This window comes from Coregonus clupeaformis, chromosome 16 (assembly GCF_020615455.1).
Source record: "Coregonus clupeaformis isolate EN_2021a chromosome 16, ASM2061545v1, whole genome shotgun sequence".
Taxonomy (NCBI): domain Eukaryota; kingdom Metazoa; phylum Chordata; class Actinopteri; order Salmoniformes; family Salmonidae; genus Coregonus; species Coregonus clupeaformis.
The window spans coordinates 52,709,021-52,734,482 of record NC_059207.1 but is presented as its reverse complement, the minus strand read 5'-3'; the positions used below and the strand labels follow the sequence as shown (position 1 = coordinate 52,734,482).

The 25,462-nt window shown below is 44.3% G+C and overlaps 2 protein-coding genes across 2 annotated transcripts; both read left to right on the top strand.

Moving 5' to 3' along the window:
• Window positions 1–9,259: 9,259 nt before the first annotated feature.
• LOC121584093 (BAG family molecular chaperone regulator 4-like) lies at window positions 9,260–10,749 on the top strand. Its single transcript, XM_041899923.2, has one exon. The coding sequence runs from the start codon at window positions 9,301–9,303 to the stop codon at window positions 10,423–10,425; it is 1,125 nt and encodes a 374-aa protein (XP_041755857.2). The 5' UTR covers window positions 9,260–9,300; the 3' UTR covers window positions 10,426–10,749.
• Window positions 10,750–14,759: 4,010 nt separating this feature from the next.
• LOC121584092 (MARVEL domain-containing protein 2) lies at window positions 14,760–20,730 on the top strand. The gene is made up of 8 exons (XM_041899922.2): window positions 14,760–14,828; window positions 15,494–15,582; window positions 17,147–18,394; window positions 18,502–18,537; window positions 18,814–18,992; window positions 19,566–19,737; window positions 19,968–20,018; window positions 20,526–20,730. The coding sequence occupies exons 3-8, from the start codon at window positions 17,168–17,170 to the stop codon at window positions 20,643–20,645; spliced, it is 1,785 nt and encodes a 594-aa protein (XP_041755856.1). The 5' UTR covers window positions 14,760–14,828; window positions 15,494–15,582; window positions 17,147–17,167; the 3' UTR covers window positions 20,646–20,730.
• The last annotated feature ends 4,732 nt before the right edge of the window (window positions 20,731–25,462 follow it).

The following is a 25,462-nucleotide window of genomic DNA, read 5'->3' as shown; positions in this document are numbered from 1 at the left end:
GCAGAACTTAATATTTGGTACAGAAACCTTTGTTTGCAATTACAGAGATCATACGTTTCCTGTAGGTCTTGACCAGGTTTGCACACACTGCAGCAGGGATTTTGGCCCACTCTTCCATACAGACCTTCTCCAGATCCTTCAGGTTTCGGGGCTGTCGCTGGGCAATATGGACTTTCAGCTCCCTCCAAAGATTTTCTATTGGGTTCAGGTCTGGAGACTGGCTAGGCCACTCCAGGACCTTGAGATGCTTCTACGGAGCCACTCCTTAGTTGCCCTGGCTGTGTGTTTCGGGTTGTTGTCATGCTGGAAGACCCAGCCACGACCCATCTTCAATGCTTACTGAGGGAAGGAGGTTGTTGGCCAAGATCTCGCGATACATGGCCCCATCCATCCTCCCCTCAATACGGTGCAGTTGTCCTGTCCCCTTTGCAGAAAAGCATCCCCAAATAATGATGTTTCCACCTCCATGCTTCACGGTTGGGATGGTGTTCTTGGGGTTGTACTCATCCTTCTTCTTCCCCCAAACACGGCGAGTGGAGTTTAGACCAAAAAGCTATATTTTTGTCTCATCAGACCACATGACCTTCTCCCATTCCTCCTCTGGATCATCCAGATGGTCATTGGCAAACTTCAGACGGGCCTGGACATGCGCTGGCTTGAGCAGGGGGACCTTGCATGCGCTGCAGGAATTTAATCCATGACGGCGTAGTGTGTTACTAATGGTTTTCTTTGAGACTGTGGTTCCAGCTCTCTTCAGGTCATTGACCCGGTCCTGCCGTGTAGTTCTGGGCTGATCCCTCACCTTCCTCGTGATCATTGATGCCCCACGAGGTGAGATCTTGCATGGAGCCCCAGACCGAGGATGATTGACCGCCATCTTGAACTTCTTCCATTTTCTAATAATTGCGCCAACAGTTGTTGCCTTCTCACCAAGCTGCTTGCCTATTGTCCTGTAGCCCATCCCAGCCTTGTGCAGGTCTACAGTTTTATCCCTGATGTCCTTACACAGCTCTCTGGTCTTGGCCATTGTGGAGAGGTTGGAGTCTGTTTGATTGAGTGTGTGGACAGGTGTCTTTTATACAGGTAACAAGTTCAAACAGGTGCAGTTAATACAGGTAATGAGTGGAGAACAGGAGGGCTTCTTAAAGAAAAACTAACAGGTCTGTGAGAGCCGGAATTCTTACTGGTTGATAGGTGATCAAATACTTATGTCATGCAATAAAATGCAAATGAATTACTTAAAAATCATACAATGTGATTTTCTGGATTTTTGTTTTAGATTCCGTCTCTCACAGTTGAAGTGTACCTATGATATAAATTACAGACCTCTACATGCTTTGTAAGTAGGAAAACCTGCAAAATCGGCAGTGTATCAAATACTTGTTCTCCCCACTGTATATTTTTCTGTACTGTCTCGCAATTGATTTGTCTGTCAGCAAGCGTAAAATCATTTTCCCATACAGTGGATAGAGTTAATGGTTTTTGTGCTCCTAGAATTAATTGACTTTAGATATTAGAAACAACTCCTTTTGAGGGGCGTCTGTCCGTTAGAAGTTTGACCAAATGGTGTATTGCTAGTTCTGCTACACAGGGGATCCCACAGGCTCGCATGGATAGGCGGAGTTGAAGGTAAAGACAAAATGATGAACCTGGGACATTAAAACACTGGCAGATTTCCTGGAAACTGAGGAGTCCATTCAAATTGAATATGTCTTTGAAAGTATAAATACCCTTCTTAGACCAAGAATTTGATATAAATGGTTTCTTACACGCTAAGAGTTCTTTATTACGCCAAATTGGAGAGTTTGAATGCCATTTAAGATTATAATAATAATATAATAAATAATATGCCATTTAGCAGACGCTTTTATCCAAAGCGACTTACAGTCGTGCGTGCATACATTTTTGTGTATGGGTGGTCCCGGGGATCGAACCCACTACCTTGGCGTTACAAGCGCCGTGCTCTACCAGCTGAGCTACAGAGGACCACATCTCGTATTAGATCTCATATGCTTCTCTGTAGCGTTCCACACATTTACTGAGTATGCTATAATGGGTCCAAACAATAATGCACATTTATAAGGAGTCAATCCAGAAAATAATAAATATTGTAAATGTAATTGGTGAAACTATTGACTCTTCTATAGCACGCCAAGGAACAGAATGTCACATTCGTTCAATGACGGGACAGACCAAGGAGTAGCGTGATATACGTACATGTTTATTTACTGATAAACACCACGACAAAACAACAAATGAAACGAAACGTGAAGTCCAAGGTAGCACTCACAACATACCTCACACGGAACAAGATCCCACAACCCACTAGTGCCAATAGGCTGCCTAAGTATGATCCCCAATCAGAGACAACGAGCGACAGCTGCCTCTGATTGGGAACCACACCGGCCAACACACCGGCCAACACATACTAGAATACAAACATAGAAAACGCACAACAAAGAATATACACACCCTGACTCAACATTTAAGCGTCCCCTGAGTCAGGGCGTGATACAGAAGCCTCTGGGTTTAACCAGGTCTTCAGGAAATTCATTTGGAACGATAGGTGATACAATTTTAGATTTGGAACTGCAAATCCACCTGATGCTTTTGTTCTCTGTGGAATCTTTCTCCCCCAAATGAACTTTATGACAGAGTCAAGTTTAGACCAATAGTCTATAGGAGGAGGCAGTAGTAACATGGAACTCATAACACTTATACGAGGGAGGACATTCATTTTAATCATTGAGATTCTAGCATGCAAAAAAGTGGCCATAGCGGACCACCATTTTATGTATTTTTGGATCTTTTGAAAGGTTTCTAAGTAGTTCTTCCTGCAAGTAGTGTGAATATAGGGGGATATGGTAATGCTTAAGTAGGTGATTTGTTTCTTCACTGGGATCATGGGTTGTAGTTGCACGCTTCCCATAGCTGAGTTAAGAGGTAGTAGAGCTGATTTAGACCAGTTGATCTTGTAACCAGACCATGAGCTGAATGCTGTGAAAATAGACATTATTGGCTGGAGGGATTTCAAATCAAATCAAATTCTATTTGCCACACGCGCCGAATACAACAGGTGTAGACATTACTGTGAAATGCTTACTTACAGCCCTTAACCAACAATGCATTAATTTTTTTATAAAAAAGTAAAATACAAATAAAAAGTGTTGAGAACAAAAGAGCAGAAGTAAAATAAAATAACAGTAGGGAGGCTATATACAGGGGGGTACCGGTGCAGAGTCAATGTGCGGGGGCACCGGCTAGTTGAGGTAGTTGAGGTAATATGTACATGTGGGTAGAGTTAAAGTGACTATGCATAAATAATAAACATAGTAGCAGCAGCGTAAATAGATGGAATGGGGGACAATGCAAATAGTACGGGTAGCCATGATTAGCTGTTCAGGAGTCTTATGGCTTGGGGGTAGAAGCTGTTGAGAAGCCTTTTGGACCTAGACTTGGCGCTCCAGTACCGCTTGCCGTGCGGTAGCAGAGAGAACAGTCTATGACTAGGGTGGCTGGAGTCTTTGACAATTTTGAGGGCCTTCCCTGACACCGCCTGGTATAGAGGTCCTGGATGGCAGGAAGCTTGGCCCCAGTGATGTACTGGGCCGTACGCACGACCCTCTGTAGTGCCTTGCGGTCGGAGGCCGAGCAGTTGCCATACCAGGCGGTGATGCAACCAGTCAGGATGCTCTCGATGGTGCAGCTGTATAACTTTTTGACGATCTGAGGACCTATGCCAAATCTTTTCAGTCTCCTGAGGGGGCGTGACTCCCTCTTCACGACTGTCTTGGTGTGTTTGGACCATGATAGTTTGTTGGTGATGTGGACACCAAGGAACTTGAATCTCTCAACTTGTTCTACTACAGCCGCGTCGATGAGAATGGGGGCATGCTCAGTCCTCTTTTTTTTTCCTGTAGTCCACAATCATCTCCTTTGTCTTGGTCACGTTGAGGGAGAGGTTGTTATCCTGGCACCACACGGCCAGGTCTCTGACCTCCTCCCTATAGGCTGTCTCATCGTTGTCGGTGATCAGGCCTACCACTGTTGTGTCGTCGGCAAACTTCATGATGGTGTTGGAGTCGTGCCTGGCCATGCAGTCATGGGTGAACAGGGAGTACAGGAGGGGACTGAGCACGCACCCCTGAGGGGCCCCCGTGTTGAGGATCAGCGTGGCATATGTGTTGTTACGTACCCTTACCACCTGGGGGCGGCCCGTCAGGAAGTCCAGGATCCAGTTGCAGAGGGAGGTGTTTAGTCCCAGGATCCTTAGCTTAGTGATGAGTTTTGAGGGCACTATGGTGTTGAACGTTGAGCTGTAGTCAATGAATAGCATTCTCACGTAGGTGTTCCTCTTGTCCAGGTAGGAAAGGGCAGTCCCACAGATGACAGTGCATGTCAGAGCAAAAACCAAGCCTTGAGGTTGAAGGAATTGTCTGTAGAGCTCCGAGACAGGATTGTGTTGAGGCACAGATTTGGGGAAAGGTACTGAAAAAAGTCTGCAGCATTGAAGGTCCCCAAGAACACAGCGGAACCACCAAGCCTCTTCCTAGAGCCGGCCAACCGGCCAAATTGATCAATTGGGGTAGAAGGGCCTTGATCAGGGAGGTGAACAAGAACCCAATGGTCACTCTGACAGAGCTGTAGAGTTCCTCTGTGGAGATGGGAGAACCTTCCAGATGCAGAACCATCTCTGCAGCACACCACCAATCAGGCCTTTATGGTACAGTGGCTGGACGGAAGCCACTCCTCAGTAAAAGACACATGCCAAGGAAACCTTGCACCATCCCTAAGGTGAAGCATGGTGGTGGCAGCATCATGCTGTGGAGGTGTTTTTCAGCAGCAGGGACTGGGAGACTAGTCAGGCTCGAGGGAAAGATGAACGGAGCAAAGTACAGAGAGATCCTTGATGAAAACCTGCTCCAGAGCGCTCAGGACCTTAGACTGGGGCGAAGGTTCACCTTCCAACAGGACAACAACCCTAAGCACACAGCCAAGACAATGCAGGAGTGGCTTCGGGACAAGCCTCAATGTCCTTGAGTGGCTCAGCCAGAGCCCGGATTTGAACCCGATCGAACATCTCTGGAGAGACCTGAAAATAGCTGTGCAGCGATGCTCCCCATCCAACCTGACAGAGTTTGAGAGGATCTGCAGAGAAGAATGGGAGAAACTCCCCAAATACAGGTGTGCCAAGCTTGGAGCGTCATACCCAAGAAGACTCGAGGCTGTAATCGCTGCCAAAGGTGCTTCAACAAAGTACTGAGTAAAGGGTCTGAATATTTATGTAAATGTAATATTTCAGTTTTAAATGTTCTATACATTTGCAAAAATTTCTAAAAACCTGTTTTTGCTTTGTCATTATGGTGTATTGTGTGTAGATTGATGAGGGAAAACATTTTTTAAATCAATTTTAGAATAAGGCTGTAACGTAACAAAATGTTGAAAAAGTCAAGGGGTCTGAATACTTTCCGAATGCACTGTATAAAGTATGTTGACAATATAATGGAGCAATATATTTTTTAATTAAGATAATCTTTGAGAACAAAAAATAACCTAAATAAAAACTAGACAGTCAGGGACAATCAGAAATTCTAAAAACGGCATAAGGGCCCAGTGATTTTGTTATAATGTTTGAGTCACTCAGATAGTACGAAAAAGTACAAAAATGTATGCACTCACTACTTTAAGTTGCTCTGGATAAGAATGTCTGCAAAATGACAAAACATTTAAATAGCATGAGAACACGACATAAGCCAAAATGTGTAGAATTGCAGTAAATTAGCTTTGAAACTGCAGTTTTTCTCTCAGCACCATGACAAAATGTGTAGAATTGCAGGAAACCAACTTTAAAACTGTAAAATACCCCATGGCAAAATGTGTGGAATTGCAGGAAATTTGATTTAAAACAGCAAAATGTTGTCTCTGCAGCCAAGAGGGCCTCTAAAACCGTGCCATTGACCATGCCTACTACCATCCTAGGTGAAGCACTGTTCTGGGTATCTTGGGTAACTATTTTAATCTCCTTTTCAATGCCCCCTTACCTATTATGCCCATTCATTTCATCTAGCCTATAGGCTTAGTTATGGAATTGAAGGCCTACCTCCAAGAACCTACGCCAGTCCCAAGACGGACGAAAAGGAGATGTCCACGGGTCAACAACAAGAAAGGTAGCTACTGTATGATTTTCAGACATAACAAATGGAATGTACCTATATTCACCTAAATCTGTCTACACCAAAACTGTCTACTGATAATGACGATTGGTTGTATTTTATCTGTGCTGTATCCTTAATCATCATCTACCCTCCTTAGATTGGAAGAGGAAAACGGCTTATAAGCCATGGCTACAAGTAGGTATTCCACTCAGGTAAAACAGCATAGCGGTGCTACTCACTCCTTTCTGAAACATTACTGACAGTTGCAACAATCACCTGACATGCATGGCTCTTCCCCACAGGACAGCACGCCCAAGAGCGACGTCGATCGCCGCGTGACTCCAGACCGCCAGCATCCGTCCATTCAGGTAAAACAACATAACAATTGAAATTGCATGAACTTAGAAGGTAGACTGACACCATTAAACAGTTGGGAATTGGTCACAGAAGGGACTTGAACTCTCAACCTTTGTGGCGAAAAGTAACTGCAATGATCACTTAGCCATAATATGCCATTTAGCAGACGCTTTTATCCAAAGCGACTTACAGTCATGCGTGCATAAATGTTTGTGTGGTCCCGGGGATCGAACCCACTACCCTGGCGTTACAAGCGCCATGCTCTACCAGCTGAGCTACAGAGGACCACAGCCATCCTAGAAGTTGGCAGGTTTTTAGGTAAAATGGGAATGTAGTTCCTCAACAGGTCAGATATTTGGGGATGGTGTTTAAAATATCCTCTGTGCAATATATTTAATGCTGAGTGCCTAACAAAGACTCATACAGTCACATTTTCTAAAAACTTGGTATGTCTTGGCCAGGATCGAACACCCAACCTTCTGACTTCAAAACAGAACTCTTACCACAAGACTAAAGGGTAGGCTCAATATATGGGAACAATACCAAAGTACAGGTTGATGACTGAGAGGTGCAAGCCAACAACATTATTCATCAAGGCAGGGACGTCATCAATCAAGTCGGAGGACAAGGAGGGGGGAGGAAAGGCTAAATCTATCCAAATGCAAAAATTACTGAAGATGAGTCTCTGCTCTCAATACTCTGCTAGACTCTAAGACACACAACCACCAAGATAGCTCTCAGAGATTTATTGGACATTATACATTTCCATTTTCCAGAGGGGACAAACAACGTTCCCAAACGTCTCTACAGTCGTGGTCAAAAGTTTTGAGAATTACACAATTATTAATTTTCACAAAGTCTGCTGCCTCAGTTTTTATGATGGCAATGTGCATATACTCCAGAATGTTGTGAAGAATGATCAGATGAATTGCAATTCATTGCAAAGTCCCTCTTTGCCATGAAAATGAACTTAATCCCAAAAAAAACATTTCCACTGCATTTCAGCCCTGCCACAAAAGGACCAGCTGACATCATGTCAGTGATTATCTCGTTAACACAGGTGAGAGTGTTGACGAGGACAAGGTTGGAGATCACTCTGTCATGCTGATTGAGTTAGAATAACAGACTGGAAGCTTTAAAAGGAGGGTGGTGCTTGAAATCATTGTTCTTCCTCTGTTAACCATGGTCACCTGCAAGGAAACACGTGCCGTCATCATTGCTTTGCACAAAAAGGGCTTCACAGGCAAGGATATTGCTGCTAGTAAGATTGCTGCTAAATCAACCATTTATCGGATCATCAAGAACTTCAAGGAGAGAGGTTCAATTGTTGTGAAGGAGGCTTCAGGGTGCCCAAGAAAGTCCAGCAAGCGCCAGGACCGTCTCCTAAAGTTGATTCAGCTGCGGGATCGGGGCACCACCAGTGCAGAGCTTTCTCAGGAATGGCAGCAGGCAGGTGTGAGTGCATCTGCACGCACAGTGAGGCGAAGACTTTTGGAGGATGGCCTGGTGTCAAGAAGGGCAGCGAGGAAGCCACTTCTCTCCAGGAAAAACATCAGGGACAGACTGATATTCTGCAAAAGGTACAGGGTTTGGACTGCTGAGGACTGGGGTAAAGTCATTTTCTCAGATGAATCCCCTTTCCGATTGTTTGGGGCATCTGGAAAAAAGCTTGTCCGGAGAAGACAAGGTGAGCGCTACCATCAGTCCTGTGTCATGCCAACAGTAAAGCATCCTGAGACCATTCATGTGTGGGGTTGCTTCTCAGCCAAGGGAGTGGGCTCACTCACATTTTTGCCTAAGAACACAGCCATGAATAAAGAATGGTACCAACACATCCTCCGAGAGCAACTTCTCCCAACCATCCAAGAACAGTTTGGTGACAAACAATGCCTTTTCCAGCATGATGGAGCACCTTGCCATAAGGCAAAAGTGATAACTAAGTGGCTCGGGGAACAAAACATCGATATTTTGGGTCCATGGCCAGGAAACTCCCCAGACCTTAGTCCCATTGAGAACTTGTGGTCAATCCTCAAGAGGCGGGTGGACAAATAAAACACCACAAATTCTGACAAACTCCAAGCATTGATTATGCAAGAATGGGCTATCATCAGTGTCAAGTGTCAATGTGCAGCGGTAGGACGGAGTCAGGCGCAGGACACAGAACTGAGTAAATGACGTACTTTACTCGAAAAATAAACAACACTAATTTCCATGCAGGGAAAACACACCAGCTCACATAAGTCTTAGACACAAAACAAAGAACAAACACGCACAAAACCATGTGGGAACCAGAGGGTTAAATAGGGAAATAATATAATGTAATGGGAACCAGGTGTGTACAATCAAGACAAAACAAATGGAAAAAGAAACGTAGATCGGTGGCAGCTAGAAAGCCGGTGACGACGACCGCCGAACGCCGCCCAAACAAGGAGAGGCACCAACTTCGGCGGAAGTCGTGACAATCAGTCAGGATGTGGCCCAGAAGTTAATTGACAGCATGCCAGGGTGGATTGCAGAGGTCTTGAATACGAAGGGTCAACACTACAAATATTGACTCTTTGCATAAACGTAATGTAATTGTCAATAAAAGCCTTTGACACTTATGGAATGCTTGTAATTATACTTCAGTAAACCATAGTAACATCTGACAATTATGCAAAGAGTCAATATTTGTAGTGTTGACCCTTCATATTCAAGACCACTGCAATCCGCCCTGGCATGCTGTCAATTAACTTCTGGGCCTTCAAATTACAACTCAGAAAATAATAACGTGAACTGGAGTAAAGCTATGGACGCTTCCCAATACCCTGGTTATTCCTCAAACTACTGGTACCCCCAGTCACATTCCACAGCAGGGCACTATGCAAATGCCTATCCTTCAGGATCTGACATGCAGCCACCTTACAACCCACAGGCAATGCAAGCATATCCAAATGGCCACGGTGTCTATAACCCTGGTCCAGGCCAGTATCCGGCAAGTTCTTTCCACCCATCCAATCCATTTTACTGTGCAGACCAGATGTCTCCCAGGCAGGCCCCAGGCCAGTACCCTAGCCAGGGCTGCCCAGGACCAGAGCAGAGCACAGGGGGGTCAGGACAACCACACGCCCAGCACCAACATCCGCACCACCACTATCCTGGACCACACTGTCAAGGGGCCTCTAGCTATCTTCCTGGGTCTTACCCGCACTATGGGGAAGGTGGTCCTGCGTTGCCCCCATACCCCACTGGACAAGCCATTCACCATAGGCCACAGGCTGAGGCTTGGGCCCACTCGGGTGGGTATGGGGGGCAGCCAGGCTCGCAGTGGTGGCCAGGCACCCAACCTCCACACAGCCACTATGGGACCCCTGTCTGCCCCCAACAACCCCCAGCCTGGCCAGGGACTGGCACTGGAGCACCACCCCCCTATGAAGCCAAGGACCAGCACTACCCAGGACCCCATCAGCACCAGCGTGACCCACAGGTGGGACCCAAACCCAGACCGGCCCACTCCCCTAACCCCACTAATGGCAAGCCTGTTGACTTCAGCTCACCTCCCCAGATGTACAATAAACCAGGGCGGGGGGGGGCGCAGGAGCCAAAGCCTTCCCAGGGTGAGCCTCCACCCCCAGTCCCAGCTCCAGCCCAACCCCAGGGACCGATCGGGCCTCAGTGCCTGAGCGACAACCCTAGCCTGGCCAAAGTCCAGCAGGTCATTGCCCGGGTGCTTTTGCTCCATGAGGATGTGGACGAGTTTGTGGGTAAAAAATCAGACAAGAGTTACAGGTACCTAGAGGAACTGCTGGCCAAGGAGCTACTGGTGCTGGATTCAGTGGAGACTCAGGGACAGGAAGTGGTAAGGCAGGCCCGAAAGGAAGCTGTGCAGAGGATCCAGGCCATACTGGACCGGCTGGAGAAAAAGGCCTTCTGAACTGAACCGGTTCTGTATATGGACGGGTCTTACTGTTCTTTTTCTTGTGACATTTGAATCTTCCACAGTCAGGTTGTGGGCCTTATTTCAGATTTAAACCGGTCCCTTAGAATTCATTGGAGTACTAAGTCCTTGTTTGTTGACTACACCTCCCGGATCAGAAAGGTTTAGATAGGCTGATTGTCAACAAGGGCGTAGGGGTTGGTTTGGAATCGGGCCAGTTTGGGCTACTTTATGCAGGTGTGATCACAACATAGTCCCCTGTAGCTCAGTTGGTAGAGCATGGATGTGCAACGCCAGGGTTGTGGGTTCGTTTCCTACGGGGGGCCAGTATGAAAATGTATGCACTCACTAACTGAGTCGCTCTGGATAAGAGTGTCTGCTAAATGACTAAAATGTATCTAAAAACACTGAAGCAGCAAACTTTGTGAAGACCAATACTTGTGTCATTCTCAAAACTTTTGACCACGACTGTACAGGTTTATGAAGAATTTTGACTGTAATTACACTTTTGAAATGCAGTATATTTGTCCAACATGCCAGTATTTATTTGGCAGTGAAGTGCCAGATCATTGCACATCATGTGGTTGCCTCCCTGGGGATATGACATCTCTTGTCAAAAGTGGATCAGTGCTCATGAAATTGTCAGTCATAAAACAACTAGAGCAAAAGTTATCAGACCCTAAATTCTGCAAAGCAATAGAATATAAGTATTTTAGGTCCAAGTGCAGCCCAGATAGTATAGATGACATTTATGATGGTGCACTATACAAGTCAATAGATGCCCTTAATGACAGTGATTTAATTAACCTTTCACTCTCATGTAATGTGGATGGCGTTCCAATATTCAAGTCCTCTCCCTTTCACATCTGGCCCCCACAAGTTACAGTTAATGAACTTCCCCAGAACATAAGAGCGAAGCATATCATTCTTGTGGGGCTGTGGTTTGGGCCAAAGAGCCCAGAAATGAATTATTTCCTTCAGCCCTTTGTGGATGAGTGTGTTTCACTTGAGGGTGAGGGCTTGACATTCCAGTTGAGAGGGACACCCACAAATGTATGTGTGTACAGTTTACTATGTATTTGTGATTCCCCTGCTCACTGCGAAGTACAGAATATCAAACAGTTCAATGGTGAACATGGGTGCAACTGGTGCTATCACAAAGGAGAAGTGGTAGAAAAGGGTAATGGGTTCACTAGAGAGTATCCGCTTGAGAGTGAGCCAGAGCCACACACACACACTAAAGACCACAGAGAGGTTGCCTTGGTGGTAAATCAGGGAACATCATACATGTTGTTAAGGGCCCATCTCCTTTAATGTTCCTTACTGTTTTCAACATGATTGCAGGGTTTGCTTTTGATTACATGCACGGCATCTTACTTTGCATATGTCGGCAAATGACTACACTATGGTTTGAGTCCAAATATCACCCTGAGTCCTGATACATTGGAAGAGAAATAGAGCACATAAATAAAAGATTGCGTGCCATAAAACCACCTGTAAATGTGACAAGACCACCACACTCAATTCATCCCGAGACTACTCACTATTACATTCAGCACAGAATCAAACCAAGCTAGCAAAAGGTTTGTTGAAGAAATGTTAAGGGGCTACAAACTTGCCAACAAATGTGGAGAAAAGGAGTGTATTTTTACTAGGGTATCCTGTTGCACGGAACCCTACATCAAGGGAGGCTTTTCTCCTTGGAGAGTCAGACGTTACTTACAAAGAACCATGTCAATTTCACTATAGGGCGATCATTAATGGGAATGGCATTCATTCCAAAACAGGAAGTACCTTATCGAAACGAGTAAACCATGTAGTGGTCACCCAACATGGATCAGTGGGGACGGTCAGGTCTTTTGTTGACGTTGGCAGTGAAGTGGGCTTCGCTTTTATAGACCCAGTGACAGTAACCGAAAGGTCGCTGGTTCTAATCCCCGAGCCGACTAGGTGAAAAATCTGTCGATGTGCCCTTAAGCAAGGCACTTAACCCTAATTGCTCCTGTAAGTCGCTCTGGATAAGAGCGTCTGCTAAATGACGTAAATGTAAATGTAATGTAAAATGACAACAAGATGCACAATAACCAACCTAGAGACAGGAGGCACTGCCTCTGGGATTCTTAAAGAGGTTGGCATTTCAAATGAGGTTAAATTAATCAAATACACAGACATCCTTACCACCTGTGTTTACCTGAAAGACATCCCAGGTGTACAAGGGAACTACATCTGTTTACAGCCTAACAAATGGGAGGTAGACTGAGAAAGGATTGAACTGCTTAACTTAACTGTATACAACTTTTTTTTACATTGTATTTATTTATTCAGAGTATGTATGAATTAAGGTGTTTCTTAAACTGGCAGTATGATATATAAATGCATTATTACATTATAACATTGACTGAACTGTGGGCCTACTGAAATCATTATTATTTGTGTTGGTATCCATCAAATAAAAATAGCATACACTATATTTATTGCATGTGGACATTTCCCATCTGCTGAGTTGAAATGTCTGATATTGCACTATATTTCAAAAGTGTATTTTCTCTGTTGTCACAACATACTGTATCTCAAATCCAAAGTTAACTTGAAATTGCCATTGTACTTGGTCCTGCAGGAATTGCCATATCCTGCTGGAATATCAAAATCCAGGACGGAGTTTGGGAAACCCTGCTCTAAGGGAAGTGTTTTGTCATTTTAGAGAAGTTCAAGGATGGGAAAATGGAATGTCTATTAATTAGATGCATGTTACATTTTCTTGTGGCATAGATTGTTTAACTATAGTTTAAATCAAATCTCTTTTGGCACTTTTCAGCTCTTTTGCATTTATAGCATTCCAATTGTTTATCTACATCAACAACACAAAATATTGATGTATGCCCACACCCCCTTCATCTATTGTCTTTTGTTAAATGTGTTTTTGTTTAAAATGTTATTTCTAGATATGTATGATCTTCTTTTACATCCATAATTTATTGTAAACATTGATAGTGAGACACATAGTCATGTTTGGCCTCATACAGCTAAAGTATTTCCATGGAATACTCACAGGTTGTAACAGTAGACAGTGGTAGTTTTGGCTAAAGCTTTATACTGTACAAGGAATGATGGTGGAACCACATAATAAAGAAGATAAATGTATTTACGATCAACTGGTGATTATTAGGTTGTCTGAAGATCCATAGGCCTATGCTACTTTCCATCCATTTGTCATGCTGTAGGCCTATCAACTGAAGTTTACTTGCAGCCTTCAGCTTTAATCGATGATACCATACTGACCTCCACTGGCTGTGTATGGTCTATGATCCAGATTGACTTCAAATCAATTGTTATTTGTCACATGCGCTGAATACAACAGGTGTAGACCTTACAGTGAAATGCTTACAAGCCCTAACCAACAATGCTGTTTTAAGAAAAGTAAGTGTAAAGTAAAAAATAGATAACCAAAAAATTAAAATAACAAATAATTAAAGAGCAGCAGTAAAATAAAAGTAGCATGAGTTGCATGAGTTAAAGGTCCAATGCAGCTGTTTTCATCTCAATATAAAATCATTGCTGGGTAACAATTAAGTACCTTACTGTGATTGTTTTAAATTAAAATGGTCAAAAAGAAACAAAAGAAACTTCATAGAGAAAAGCTTTCTCAAGCAAGAACATCGCTAGGACTGTCGGAGTGGTCTGAGAGAGGGGCCTAATTGGAGGCGCTTAATGGGAAGGATGTGTAACCTGAAAACAAGCTGTTATTGGCAGAGAGGGTAAACTCTCTTTGTTATTGGTCTATGAACTTATATAGGCAGTCCAAAACCCCCACCCAGCCAAACAAGCTACTCTTAAAAGCGCATTTAATTTTCACAGTTTCACAGTACAATTCCAACCTCATAGTGTGGTAAAATATATAAAACACAGGAAAATCACGTTTTTGACTGCACTGCCCCTTTAATTGTCTTATAACGCAGACTCGTCCACAATACTGACACTGATCAGAGATAAATATAATTCCACATTATTTTCAAAAAGTATAATAATATAAAAGGGCATTTCATTTTGTGCATAGGTTGTATGTGTGGCAAATGGCTTCTATTCCTGATGTTGATGCTCTGCCTAAACTGTATAAACTGAAATAGCCAGTTGGAGGAGCAAGTCTAGTCTACATTTTATGAGTGAAATGTAAATTAGAGTAACGGTAGAAAGTAGCAATTAGAAGTCCAAGGACCAGTGGGGTGTCGGATATCACCGGTTTCGATCCCAGTTCTGAGAAAGCGCCAGGCCTACCCATCTCACCAGTCTAGTTCGACCGCCCAGGTGGGTTTCTGTCAGACGACTATATCATACACAGGGAGAGGGAAGTTGGTCATAAGGTAATTGGCAGAAAGAAAACAGGTGGATTAAATCAACAGCAGGTAAGCAACATTTTGTAATAAAACATCAACTGAATTGTCACATTTAGGAATAGATCCAGATGTTTCAATAAATGTGCTTCTGCGGATGTGTGTAATATGATACATCTGATGCAGATAGCCTACTTTTAGGGATGTTAAACTGCAACCTGGTACAATCAGGCTCAGAAACAACGATCAATCCGTAAAAGTTAAATTGTTTCATTTTGATAGACAGGTTGGGCCAATATCTGTTATTGATCAGGAGATAGATTATCAGGATGGAAATGGTGTGTGTCTTTATCCCAAATGTTCCCGAACGTAGCCTACCTCCTCTCGTCCAAAGTGGCCATATGGTGGACTGCATCCCAGAATTATTTGGAACATTTTTAACAAATCAGACGAAAAGACATGCATTTTGATTTAGTGTACTCAAGAGTTGATAACCAGATAAGAAATAAATCAGGTTAAGAAAAAAATATTATCAAAGACCAAAACACCTAACCTGTCTCCTAAAGATAGGTCTGAACACTTAGCCTATCCTTTGTGCTTTATCTGCAAACCTGGAAATCTCTACAGCCATGAAATGGTGTACAGTATATAGGGTAGGCTATGCAGATATATTTAGAACACATTCTTCTTCTGTTAGGTCACTGTAACTGACTGTCACCCGTTTGTCCTCATTCCAGGTGAGTGACAGTGAGAGAAGATATCCAAACATGTTCAAGCTGAACAGCAAGACCATGTAAGTCTGGCCCAGTGACCACGTGTGAAAGAGGTATTATATTTCCACCACTCTTTTGTTGTTTTGTTAAAATGATTATTCCTGCAAAATTACTGTTGTCTCTTGCCAAAATGTTGTAAAGATGTTATGGTCATTTGGTAAAGGAAGATAATGTCAGATAACCTTTTTACAGAACACTAAACTTCTAGATCTTTCCCACATCAGGCACTGTTTGTAAAATAAAATGATTCTATTTTATACAGAACATGAGGTTTGGGAGGAAAGTTTAATTTAATTGATTTAACCACCAGGATAATCCACTCACTAACAATTGTCAATGCTGAACAGCAACCTGGTACAATCAGGCTCATAGTCCCAGTCGGTAGGAATAACAACCTGTGCTTACCTAGGTTACCCCATTGGCTCACAGCAAAAACGTTACCCTTTTTAAACTCAATTTCCTTATTGTCTGCTTGTTTTAGTCAATTACAAAACTACATTTACGAGTACAACATGTCTAAAGATTCCTTTTAAACTTTGCCTGCTCCAGACTATTCTCACTACTCACCAAAAACATGTAATATTGTAGGACTTCCCTCAAGCCCCTTTTCATGCCCCTTTTCACGTGGCTGCTAGCTAGCTACCGACCGGAACGTTACGCTAGCCTAGACCAACACAAACAAATAGACTATACAGCTACAAGTGGTGAGTGGAGTTACAAATGGACTATAGTAAACAAGTTAAATGTCTTACCTGTGATGAAATGTTTTCCACACACATAGCTACGTGTAGCCTATTTAGACACCGGGTCCCCACATTTCCCACTCTCCCACGCTGAATAGCTTGAAGCCACAGGGCTCTTCTCACAGGCTCTATTTCCCTACGTGGAAGCATTGCGATCCGTAGGTCGGGATTTTTGACCTGGTACATGTACATTGAACAACACAACTTTTCGGCATGTTTTGTTATTTCTGTATAACAAAAGATCGACAAAGAAGTTGGCTCTTTTACAATGGGGATGAATGGGAAAGAATGTTTGTTTTCCCCAATTTGTGGGCGTGGTCGTGGGAATTCCTTAATACGTGCATATCGACTCTGAGTATATGGATCAGAAACTATAATAAATCAGTGAATCTCAATTCCACAAGAGGTTTGGGTGAATTAGAGACGTGTAGGTTCTTTATCGTTATCTTTATATCGTTATCTGTGTGGTAACGGTATGTGTTATCTGTGTGGTAACAGGGTATCTGGTAGGCCTATTGTTCTCTTGCCATGGTTTCTACGTTTAACACCCAGGAATCTCAAGCAGCCCCTAATTGAAGGTAGTTTGCATGCTGCTGCTGCTACTACTACTGCTATTGCTACTACTGTCATCAAGAAAAAGTTCCTATCTCAAAGAAAAGGGACCAACTGTCATTTGTGTTAGATTGCTGTAGGCCTACATGCCTGGCTTAAAAATTGAAATGGGGTATCACATTCAATACTGCTAGTGCTGATGAGGTGAACCTAATGGCTCATATTTTGGTAATATATTTGTAACAGCATGTTCTAATAACAGCCTCTCTCTCTCTCTGTCTGTCTGTCTGTCTGTCTGTCTGTCTGTCTGTGTCTGTACTAGGACAAAGACCAGTGAATCCCCATGTCTGCTGGAGGGGGCTCCTCCGGCCGCTTCGACCTGGTCAGGGATGCGGAACCTCACTACGACCAGGTCCCTGTGGGCTCCTTATGGAGGGACCAGGGCCTCCCTCATCCTCCACGAGCCCTTGGGGGCCTCAGGGGGGCAGACCTGGCTGTGAGCTCGAACCCTCTGCCCCCCCCTCCCCTCCCGGACCAGCCTCCCGTGGGCCCTGACTTCTACCCCCCTAGCGATGGCGCCTCAAAGTGCCTGGACGACGACAGCGCGGCCATGGACATCAAACCCATCCACCGATTAATTCCTGACTCAGTCAATAATTTATTCCGCGGTAGCAGCAAGCCCTTCTCCTTACCCCCACCCCCCTCCCCGCCTGTGACAGAAAAAGACGACCTCAAACCGGGAACCACTAGAGGTGTCCCCTGCTCCCCTCCCCACTCCCCTCCCCCCTCTCCCTCCCTCCCCGGCTCTTACCTGGACCCGTACGGAGGATCTGGTGGCAGCTACAACTCCAGAAAAGAACGTGACGCCATGTTGCTAGGAGCCGAAGCCATCGAGTCTGTCTCGGGTCGCACCTTCCGCTCGGTCATGACCTACAGTGAGCGGGTGGAGGAATACCACCAGCGCTATGCCTATATGAAGTCCTGGGCGGGGCTACTGCGCATCCTGGGCTGTGTGGAGCTCTTACTGGGCGCGGCCGTCTTTGCCTGCTCGTGCGCCTATGTGCACAAGGACAACGAGTGGTTCAACATGTTCGGCTACTCCCAGCCACAGATGTTCGGGGGTTTAGGGGGTGGCGCGGCGGCCTTCGGGGGCAGTGGATCGGTTAGCTACACTGGACCTAAGACCCCCTTCGTTCTAGTGGTAGCCGGGCTGGCCTGGATAGTGACAGTCATTATGCTAGTCCTGGGGATGACCATGTACTACCGTACCATCCTCCTAGACTCGTCCTGGTGGCCCCTGACTGAGTGTGTGATTAACCTGGCCTTGGGTGTGCTCTACATGGTAGCAGGGTCAGTCTACGTCTGGGACACGACCAGAGGAGGGCTATGTTACTACCCCGTCTTCAATAATGGAGTTAATGGGGCGTTTTGCCGCACAGAAGCCGGCCAGACCGCAGCCATTATCTTCCTGTTTGTTAACATGTTGGTCTATTTTGTGGGCACCGGTGTGTGTCTGAAGCTGTGGCGGCATGAATCGGCGAGGCTGAGGAGGGAGGGGCTGGCGCAGGAGGTGAGGTCGGGATGGGACACACACAATTCTTTTTTTGGGCTGCAATTATTGTGTTATATGACTAATCCTTTGCCTCATCCTTTCCCCTTTGTCTTCTTTGTTCTCAGATGACAACCATTGGATCTTCCCTGCCAATATCTGAGGTGAAGTCCCTTAGTACAGTAGTAGAAAACGTTATAATCCCCAAGGGGAAATGTCACTCTTCATTCCATTAAACTGATCATGCATAATGAAAACCAAGGTTAGGGTCAATTCCATTTCCAGTCAACTCAGGAAGTACTCTGAAATTCCAACTCTCTTTGATGCTTTTCAATAAGGAGAATTGGAATGATTTGGTTTACTTTCTGAATTTTAATGGAATGGACCCCAACTCTGCTGACAACACAGTAACCATACCTCCCTTCCCCATCCTTCCACAGCTGGGCGGCTCAAGGGCCTCAAAGCAGACCCCTCTCCCCACCCTCCAGACGATCCCAGAAGTGTTGGACAGCCACGTTGTCTCTCCAGCCGTCCCTCTGATGATGGAGCCAGAGATCCTCAGAGGACACATCCCTGCAGGACACATCCCCAAACCTGTGGTCATCGCAGACTATGTGGCGTGAGTACTAACCACACATCTAACGTTATTTGACCTGTTCTCTGACTGTTGTACATGTTTTTTTATAATTAGAATTTTTTTATATATCATGCTCCTGCATTTGTTTGTTGTCATTTGTATCTCTGGTTCCTTATGACATACTTTGTATTTGCTGCATTTTTGTGAAGGGCTCCTTTGGAAAAATATACTTTGGTCTCAATGGAACGTCCCTGCATAAATACATGTATGGACCTTTAGTACTAAAGGGTAGCTGAATGCAACCGTCTGCTTCTCACTAAAATATTATCTATCTATGGTTATACGGTGCAGAACTCCAGCCCACAGTCCTTCTGTTTTTCTCTCTCTCTCTGCCACTTAATTGATCAGTTAATGGTACTGATGGGTTTGGCAAGAGAGTCTACACACCTGGTTGCCCAGGAGGTAGAAATTAGTTTCTACATATAAAGGCCTACACTGCATCCCTACCACGTAAATATGCAGATGAGTATATAATGGACAAGGAAGCCATTTGAGACTCTTGAGATGCACCCGTGGTTGTTGACGACCTTTACTTCCTATTTCCTGTGTCAACAGGAAGTACCCGACCATCCGTACGGAGGAGGCGAGGGACCAGTACAAGGCTGTGTTCAAAGACCAGTATTCTGAGTACAAGGAGCTGCATGCTGAGGTCCAGGCCATGGCCAAGAGGTTCGACGAGATGGACGAACTGATGAGGAACCTGCCTCCTCGGCCCTCCAGCCAACTGGTACTGAGACAGAGAGCGAGACACACACACAAGCATGTCACACGTAGACTACTCACGCGCACCACACACACAGTAGCCTGTCACATGCACACACCCACACCCATTTCAAATTCACACACACACGGATCACATTAACAAACACAAAGCTACCATAACATAGCCTAATGCCCATCATAGCGCTTTTTTACCAATCACTCGTTCAAAGTTAAGATATGTTTTCTATTTTTCAGGAGAAGGAACGCATGAATACCCTAGTACTGGAGTACCAGAGGAAGAAAGCGGTAAGTGTTTTTAAATCTGCTGGGTTTGAGAAATGTGTATAGGCAGGGGACACACTACACCTCCAGAGCCTCAATAATGATCTGTTAAAATAGGTTTTGTTCCAGAATATGTTTGTGGAAGATCCCCTTTAGAAGTTGTACAGTAAAACCTGTTTGTGTAGAATGGGAGTTTCACATAGTGTGTTAGTTTCCCTTTCAGCCAAACCAATGATGTGTGACAGACTGATAGTAGGTCAAAGCTCTTCTTCTCTCCACTCATTCCTCTGACTTCCTGTTTGTTTTAAGCAAAATCTCTGTCCCGTCTACACACACACACCACAGACTAGGAAATTTGCAGCGTTTACCTCATGAAACTGCAAAACATGATATGGGACTTTTTCCACTGATGTCTTAGGAAGGTGTTTGTGCGTGTGTTGGTGTGTGGCAGACAGTGAAATGGAGAGTTGGAGACAGTCCACAAAAGTAAGAATGTCACTCATTCTCTTGTTCTCCCGTTCCTGTTGTCAGGACCCCACATTCCTGGAGAAGAGGGAGCGTTGTGAGTACCTGAAGAACAAACTGTCCCACATCAAACACAAGATCAACGAATACAACAAGGTCATGGACTGGAACGATGGATTCAGCTAGAGTGAGAGACCTACACATTAAAGGAGTGGTTCCAACAGCCGTGTCTTTGTGAGACACGGTGTGGGTGAACGGATTATCTCTGCATGTGTATTTCCCACCGTAAAGCATGGAGGAGGGGGTGTTATGGTGTGGGGGTGCTTTGCTGGTGACACTGTCTGTGATTTATTTAGAATTCAAGGCACACTTAACCAGCATGGCTACCACAGCATTCTGCAGCGATACGCCATCACATCTGGTTTGGGCTTAGTGGGACTATCATTTGGTTTTCAACAGGACAGTGACCCAACACACCTCCAGGCTGTGTGAGGGCTATTTTACCAAGAAGGAGAGTGATGGAGTGCTGCATCAGATGACCTGGCCTCCACAATCCCCCGACCTCAACCCAATTGAGATGGTTTGGGATGAGCCGGACCGCAGAGTGAAGGAAAATCAGCCAACAAGTGCTCAGCATATGTGGGAACTACTTCAAGACTGTTGGAAAAGCATTCCAGGAGAAGCTGGTTGAGAGAATGCCAAGAGTGTGCAAAGCTGTCATTTGGCTATTTGAAGAATCTCAAATATAAAATATATTTTGATTTGTTTAACACTTTTTTGGGTACTACACGATTCCATATGTGTTATTTCATAGTTTTGATGTCTTCACTATTATTCTACAATGTAGAACATTTTAAAAATAAAGAAAAACCCTTGAATGAGTAGGTGTGTCCAAACTTTTGACTGGTACTGTATATTCTGAGCACACTTACAAGTCTCTCCTGGAGGTTGGTGTCCTGGCTCAGCCTAGTCTCCAGCATTTCCAGGTCTTTGCATGTTGATAGGCTAACAAGGTATTCATCTTGTTATCCATCTCAAGCGTTCAGTCATCCACTGTTCACATACGACGTAGCAAAAGTGTGTTATCCGGACCTATAGGGAGAGAAAATTAGCGGTTAATCACTGTCACTCTCCTAAAAACAGTTACAGACCATGATGTTTAAGGCTACACCAAAAAGAGACGTGGAACGTGTTCTTACCTGACTGCCCAGTAGCAGCAAAGGTCCTTAGCATGGTAGCAACCTGTGCCACTTTCATTACATTCTAGAGCAGTGAGTGAAAGCCCTATAACATAAAGTTACCAGCACCGACATATTTCGCAACAGCCAAGTTAATGTTGTTAACTAGCTAATTAACTCAACTAGCAAGTACACAAGCTAATAGTAAGCTAGCCAACTTAACACATGCTGCTAGCTAGCAAGCTAACATACCACCACACTAACGTTAGCAAACTAGCTAGCTAAGTAACTCGGCTAGAAAGGACATAAGAGCACTGACATAATTTAGCAAACTTAGTAAACATGCCAACGTTGCCTAAGTTAACGAGGCTAGCTAGACAACTTGCATTAATGTTATTGTCCTAAAAATAATGCAGTGAAAAACGCCAGCTAGCTAAATTAGCATGTATTTCATAGTTTACTTTGCTAGCTAAATGTGTTAACGATGCTGTTTGAGCAAAAATTTAAGACAAACAATTGTAAGTTATCAAAGTTTACATTAGCTATGACAATAGTCTGATAACATGTAACACAAGAAGAAAAGCTGTAATGTTACTTGAGTAAACAAGCTGAGTCGGAGTAAAAAACAAATCTGTAGTAGAGAAGGGTTTTTCCCAGAAAATATCCCCCCCAAGAATTTGACAGTTGGCATCCAACACCAATGAAAATGAATGGATTTCAACAACAATTAAAATGAATGGATTGGCGTTGAAGATAAAGTAGACGTGACAAGCCCACTAACCAATCCCTGTAAAGCTTTTCTTTCTGCGCGGTAACATGGGTGGGGGTATTGCTCAAGGACAAATGGAATTGCCTTAATTGACTTCAGTAACAAAACGAATGTAACTAGTCAAAAATATATTTGTGAAAAAAATACTCCATTGCAAGGGGAAAATAACAAATGCAACAGAAGAGTAAACTAAAAACAATAAAAAAAAAGTCAAATGCGTTGGAAGAAATGAAAAACGAGGTAGATCTCCAACAAGTTTTTACGTCGACAACTTGAATTGCTCTCCATGATTCAAAATCCAGGCCATTGAATTGGTTCTCCATCTATCTTTTGAATAAAAGTGTGCCACTAGTGTATAGTCGGTATTTCAAAACATTTGGTGGTGATAAATACAAACAATTAAAGTGTTCTTTAGTTCCAAAAGCCTACCGTCGCCATTTTCCTTCTTCTTCTTCTTCAATGAGGTTTAACGGCGGTTGGCATCCAATTAGTTGCATTACCGCCACCTACTAGACTGGAGTTCAACTCCCTTATCTTTCCTTGAAAAATTAAATAAAACAAAGCAAATAAATATCCTACCATCTAACACTACACTCCACAACTTCAACACTACAATTAATAAATAACCCCACCCTTCTCCACTGTTTAAATACACTCACTCCTACCTCATGCCGTCAACCTGAATTGATGGGACATCACCACTTAACACTCCCTGTAACGCTTCTGCTGTCAAGTCTCGCACACCCAAATATCTCTCTGCAGCTGCCACCACCACCTCAATTTGCGTTCCATACCTGCAGTACAATTAATAAATCCAATCTTGCTGAACCATATATCACTTTTTGGTTCATCCCTCTGTACTGGTACATCTCTACTACTCACACCACTCCTCTCAGGATCCCTCCCCCTTGACCCATCTTCCTCTACTTTCTTCACTGCCTCCGCATATGACAACTTCTTCTCTACTCATACCCTGGAAACCTCAACCTGCTTCTCTCGCACTGGACATGTCTAATCCCCAGCCCCATGGCCACCCCTATAATTAGCACAGACCACCACTTTCCCCACTGCTTCACACTCCTTTGTCTCATGCCCTTCTGCACACTTCTCACACCTTGGAATCTCCCTCCTACACACAACTTTTACATTCACTGCTACTCCAGTAATCACTCCTCTCAATGGCGCCCTTTTCTTAAGAGTGAAACAATTCACAATTCTTTCCCCCATTTGTTTAACTCTGAGCGCCTTCTCCCTCTGCCCAACAGAAACACAAACAATTATCACTTGACCACTTCTGGTTACCCTCACCGATTCCCCTTTACCCAACGCTTTTTTCACCCATCTTGAAACCACAATTGGATCAGCCAAAAGGCAAGGGTCTACTTTTTCCACAAACTTCACTCCTATTGTCACAGACTCATCTTTATCCTGACCCGCTGTGCAATCCTCGGGCTCCAAGTACTTCACCACACCTTCCCCCTCCGATACATCACCCTCATACACTTCCATTTCTACTCCTGTCTTCAGCTCACTTTGCTTACATTTCCTACCACTCTTCTTTAACAAACCTTCTCCCTTTTTACCCGCCATTTTTAACTGACTCAAACTCACAATCTTCCTCCATCTCTCTCTTAGACCTCCTCTGCCTCTCTTTTTCCCTCCATTCCTCCTCATTCATCCAAGTATATGTCTCCTTATGATAATACTGCATTTCTCCAAACCTATATCTGTTTCTTGCCTTCTCTAAGGACTCCATTTTCCCCCTCCTTTCCCTTCCGGTGTCTATTCTATCCTTGGCCTTGACCTCTTCATTGCTCTCCTCTTCTGATCCACTGTCCTCCTCTCCTGAATCACCATCGTCTTCCGATCCCTCATCCGAGCTGTTATCCTCACTATCATCGGGACTTACTCCCTTTCCAACTGCTCGTCTTTTCGCTGAAGACGCCATGCTCCACCCCTCAGTCGGTCAAGACCTTCCCACCTTGCTCCACCTCACAGGTAAGTCAACCAGAGAAACTGCCGTCGCCATTTTTCTATAGCTACTACAGCATTTGAGGGAGGATGTTTACTAACTTCCTGTTGATGGCATTGGCCTTTCCGTCTTCTTATGTGAGGGTTTAAGAGGTACCGCCACCTACTGTACGTAGTGTGCATTTCTCTTTTGGCAAGGTTGTAGGAGTATAAATCTTCTTCTTCTTCAGTGGGGTTTATCGGCGGTTGGCATCCAACGTTATGGTGCATTACCGCCACCTACTGTACTGGAGTGTGGGCCTTAGACAGGGAGAAACTAAATCCTACCTGCCAGCCCCGTTTCTCTTAAAAAAGATAACAAAATATTTGAGACATAATGTGAGGCTTATTATAATGTGCCTGGTATGGCAACTGCTTGGCCTCCGACCGCAAGGCACTACAGAGGGTAGTGCGTACGGCCCAGTACATCACTGGGGCAAAGCTTCCTGCCATCCAGGACCTCTATACCAGGCGGTGTCAGAGGAAGGCCCTCAAAATTGTCAAAGACTCCAGCCACCCTAGTCATAGACTGTTCTCTCTGCTACCGCACGGCAAGCGGTACCGGAGTGCCAAGTCTAGGTCCAAAAGACTTCTCAACAGCTTCTACCCCCAAGCCATAAGACTCCTGAACAGCTAATCATGGCTACCCGGACTATTTGCACTGCCCCCCCACCCCATCCTTTTTACGCTGCTGCTACTCTGTTAAGTATTTATGCATAGTCACTTTAACTCTACCCACATGTACATATTACCTCAACTACCTCAACTAGCCAGTGCCCCCGCACATTGACTCTGCAACGGTACCCCCCTGTATATATAGCCTCCCTACTGTCACTTTATTTTACTTCTGCTCTTTTTTTCTCAACACTTTTTTTGTTGTTGTTTTATTCTTACTTTTTTTGTTTAAAATAAATGCACTGTTGGTTAAGGGCTGTAAGTAAGCATTTCACTGTAATGTCTGCACCTGTTGTATTCGGCGCATGTGACCAATAAAATTTGATTTGATTTGATTTGATTTGACACTCTCTCAAAGACTTACATACAAA

What these genes read in the sequence shown, in the direction of transcription:
- LOC121584093 (XM_041899923.2), top strand. Translation starts at nt 9,301, where the DNA reads ATGGACGCTTCCCAATACCCTGGTTATTCCTCAAACTACTGGTACCCC.
- LOC121584092 (XM_041899922.2), top strand. Translation starts at nt 17,168, where the DNA reads ATGTCTGCTGGAGGGGGCTCCTCCGGCCGCTTCGACCTGGTCAGGGAT. An exon ending in CTTCCCTGCCAATATCTGAG is followed by an intron (nt 18,538 to 18,813) that starts GTGAAGTCCCTT and finishes ATCCTTCCACAG; the next exon opens with CTGGGCGGCTCAAGGGCCTC. An exon ending in CTCGGCCCTCCAGCCAACTG is followed by an intron (nt 19,738 to 19,967) that starts GTACTGAGACAG and finishes TCTATTTTTCAG; the next exon opens with GAGAAGGAACGCATGAATAC.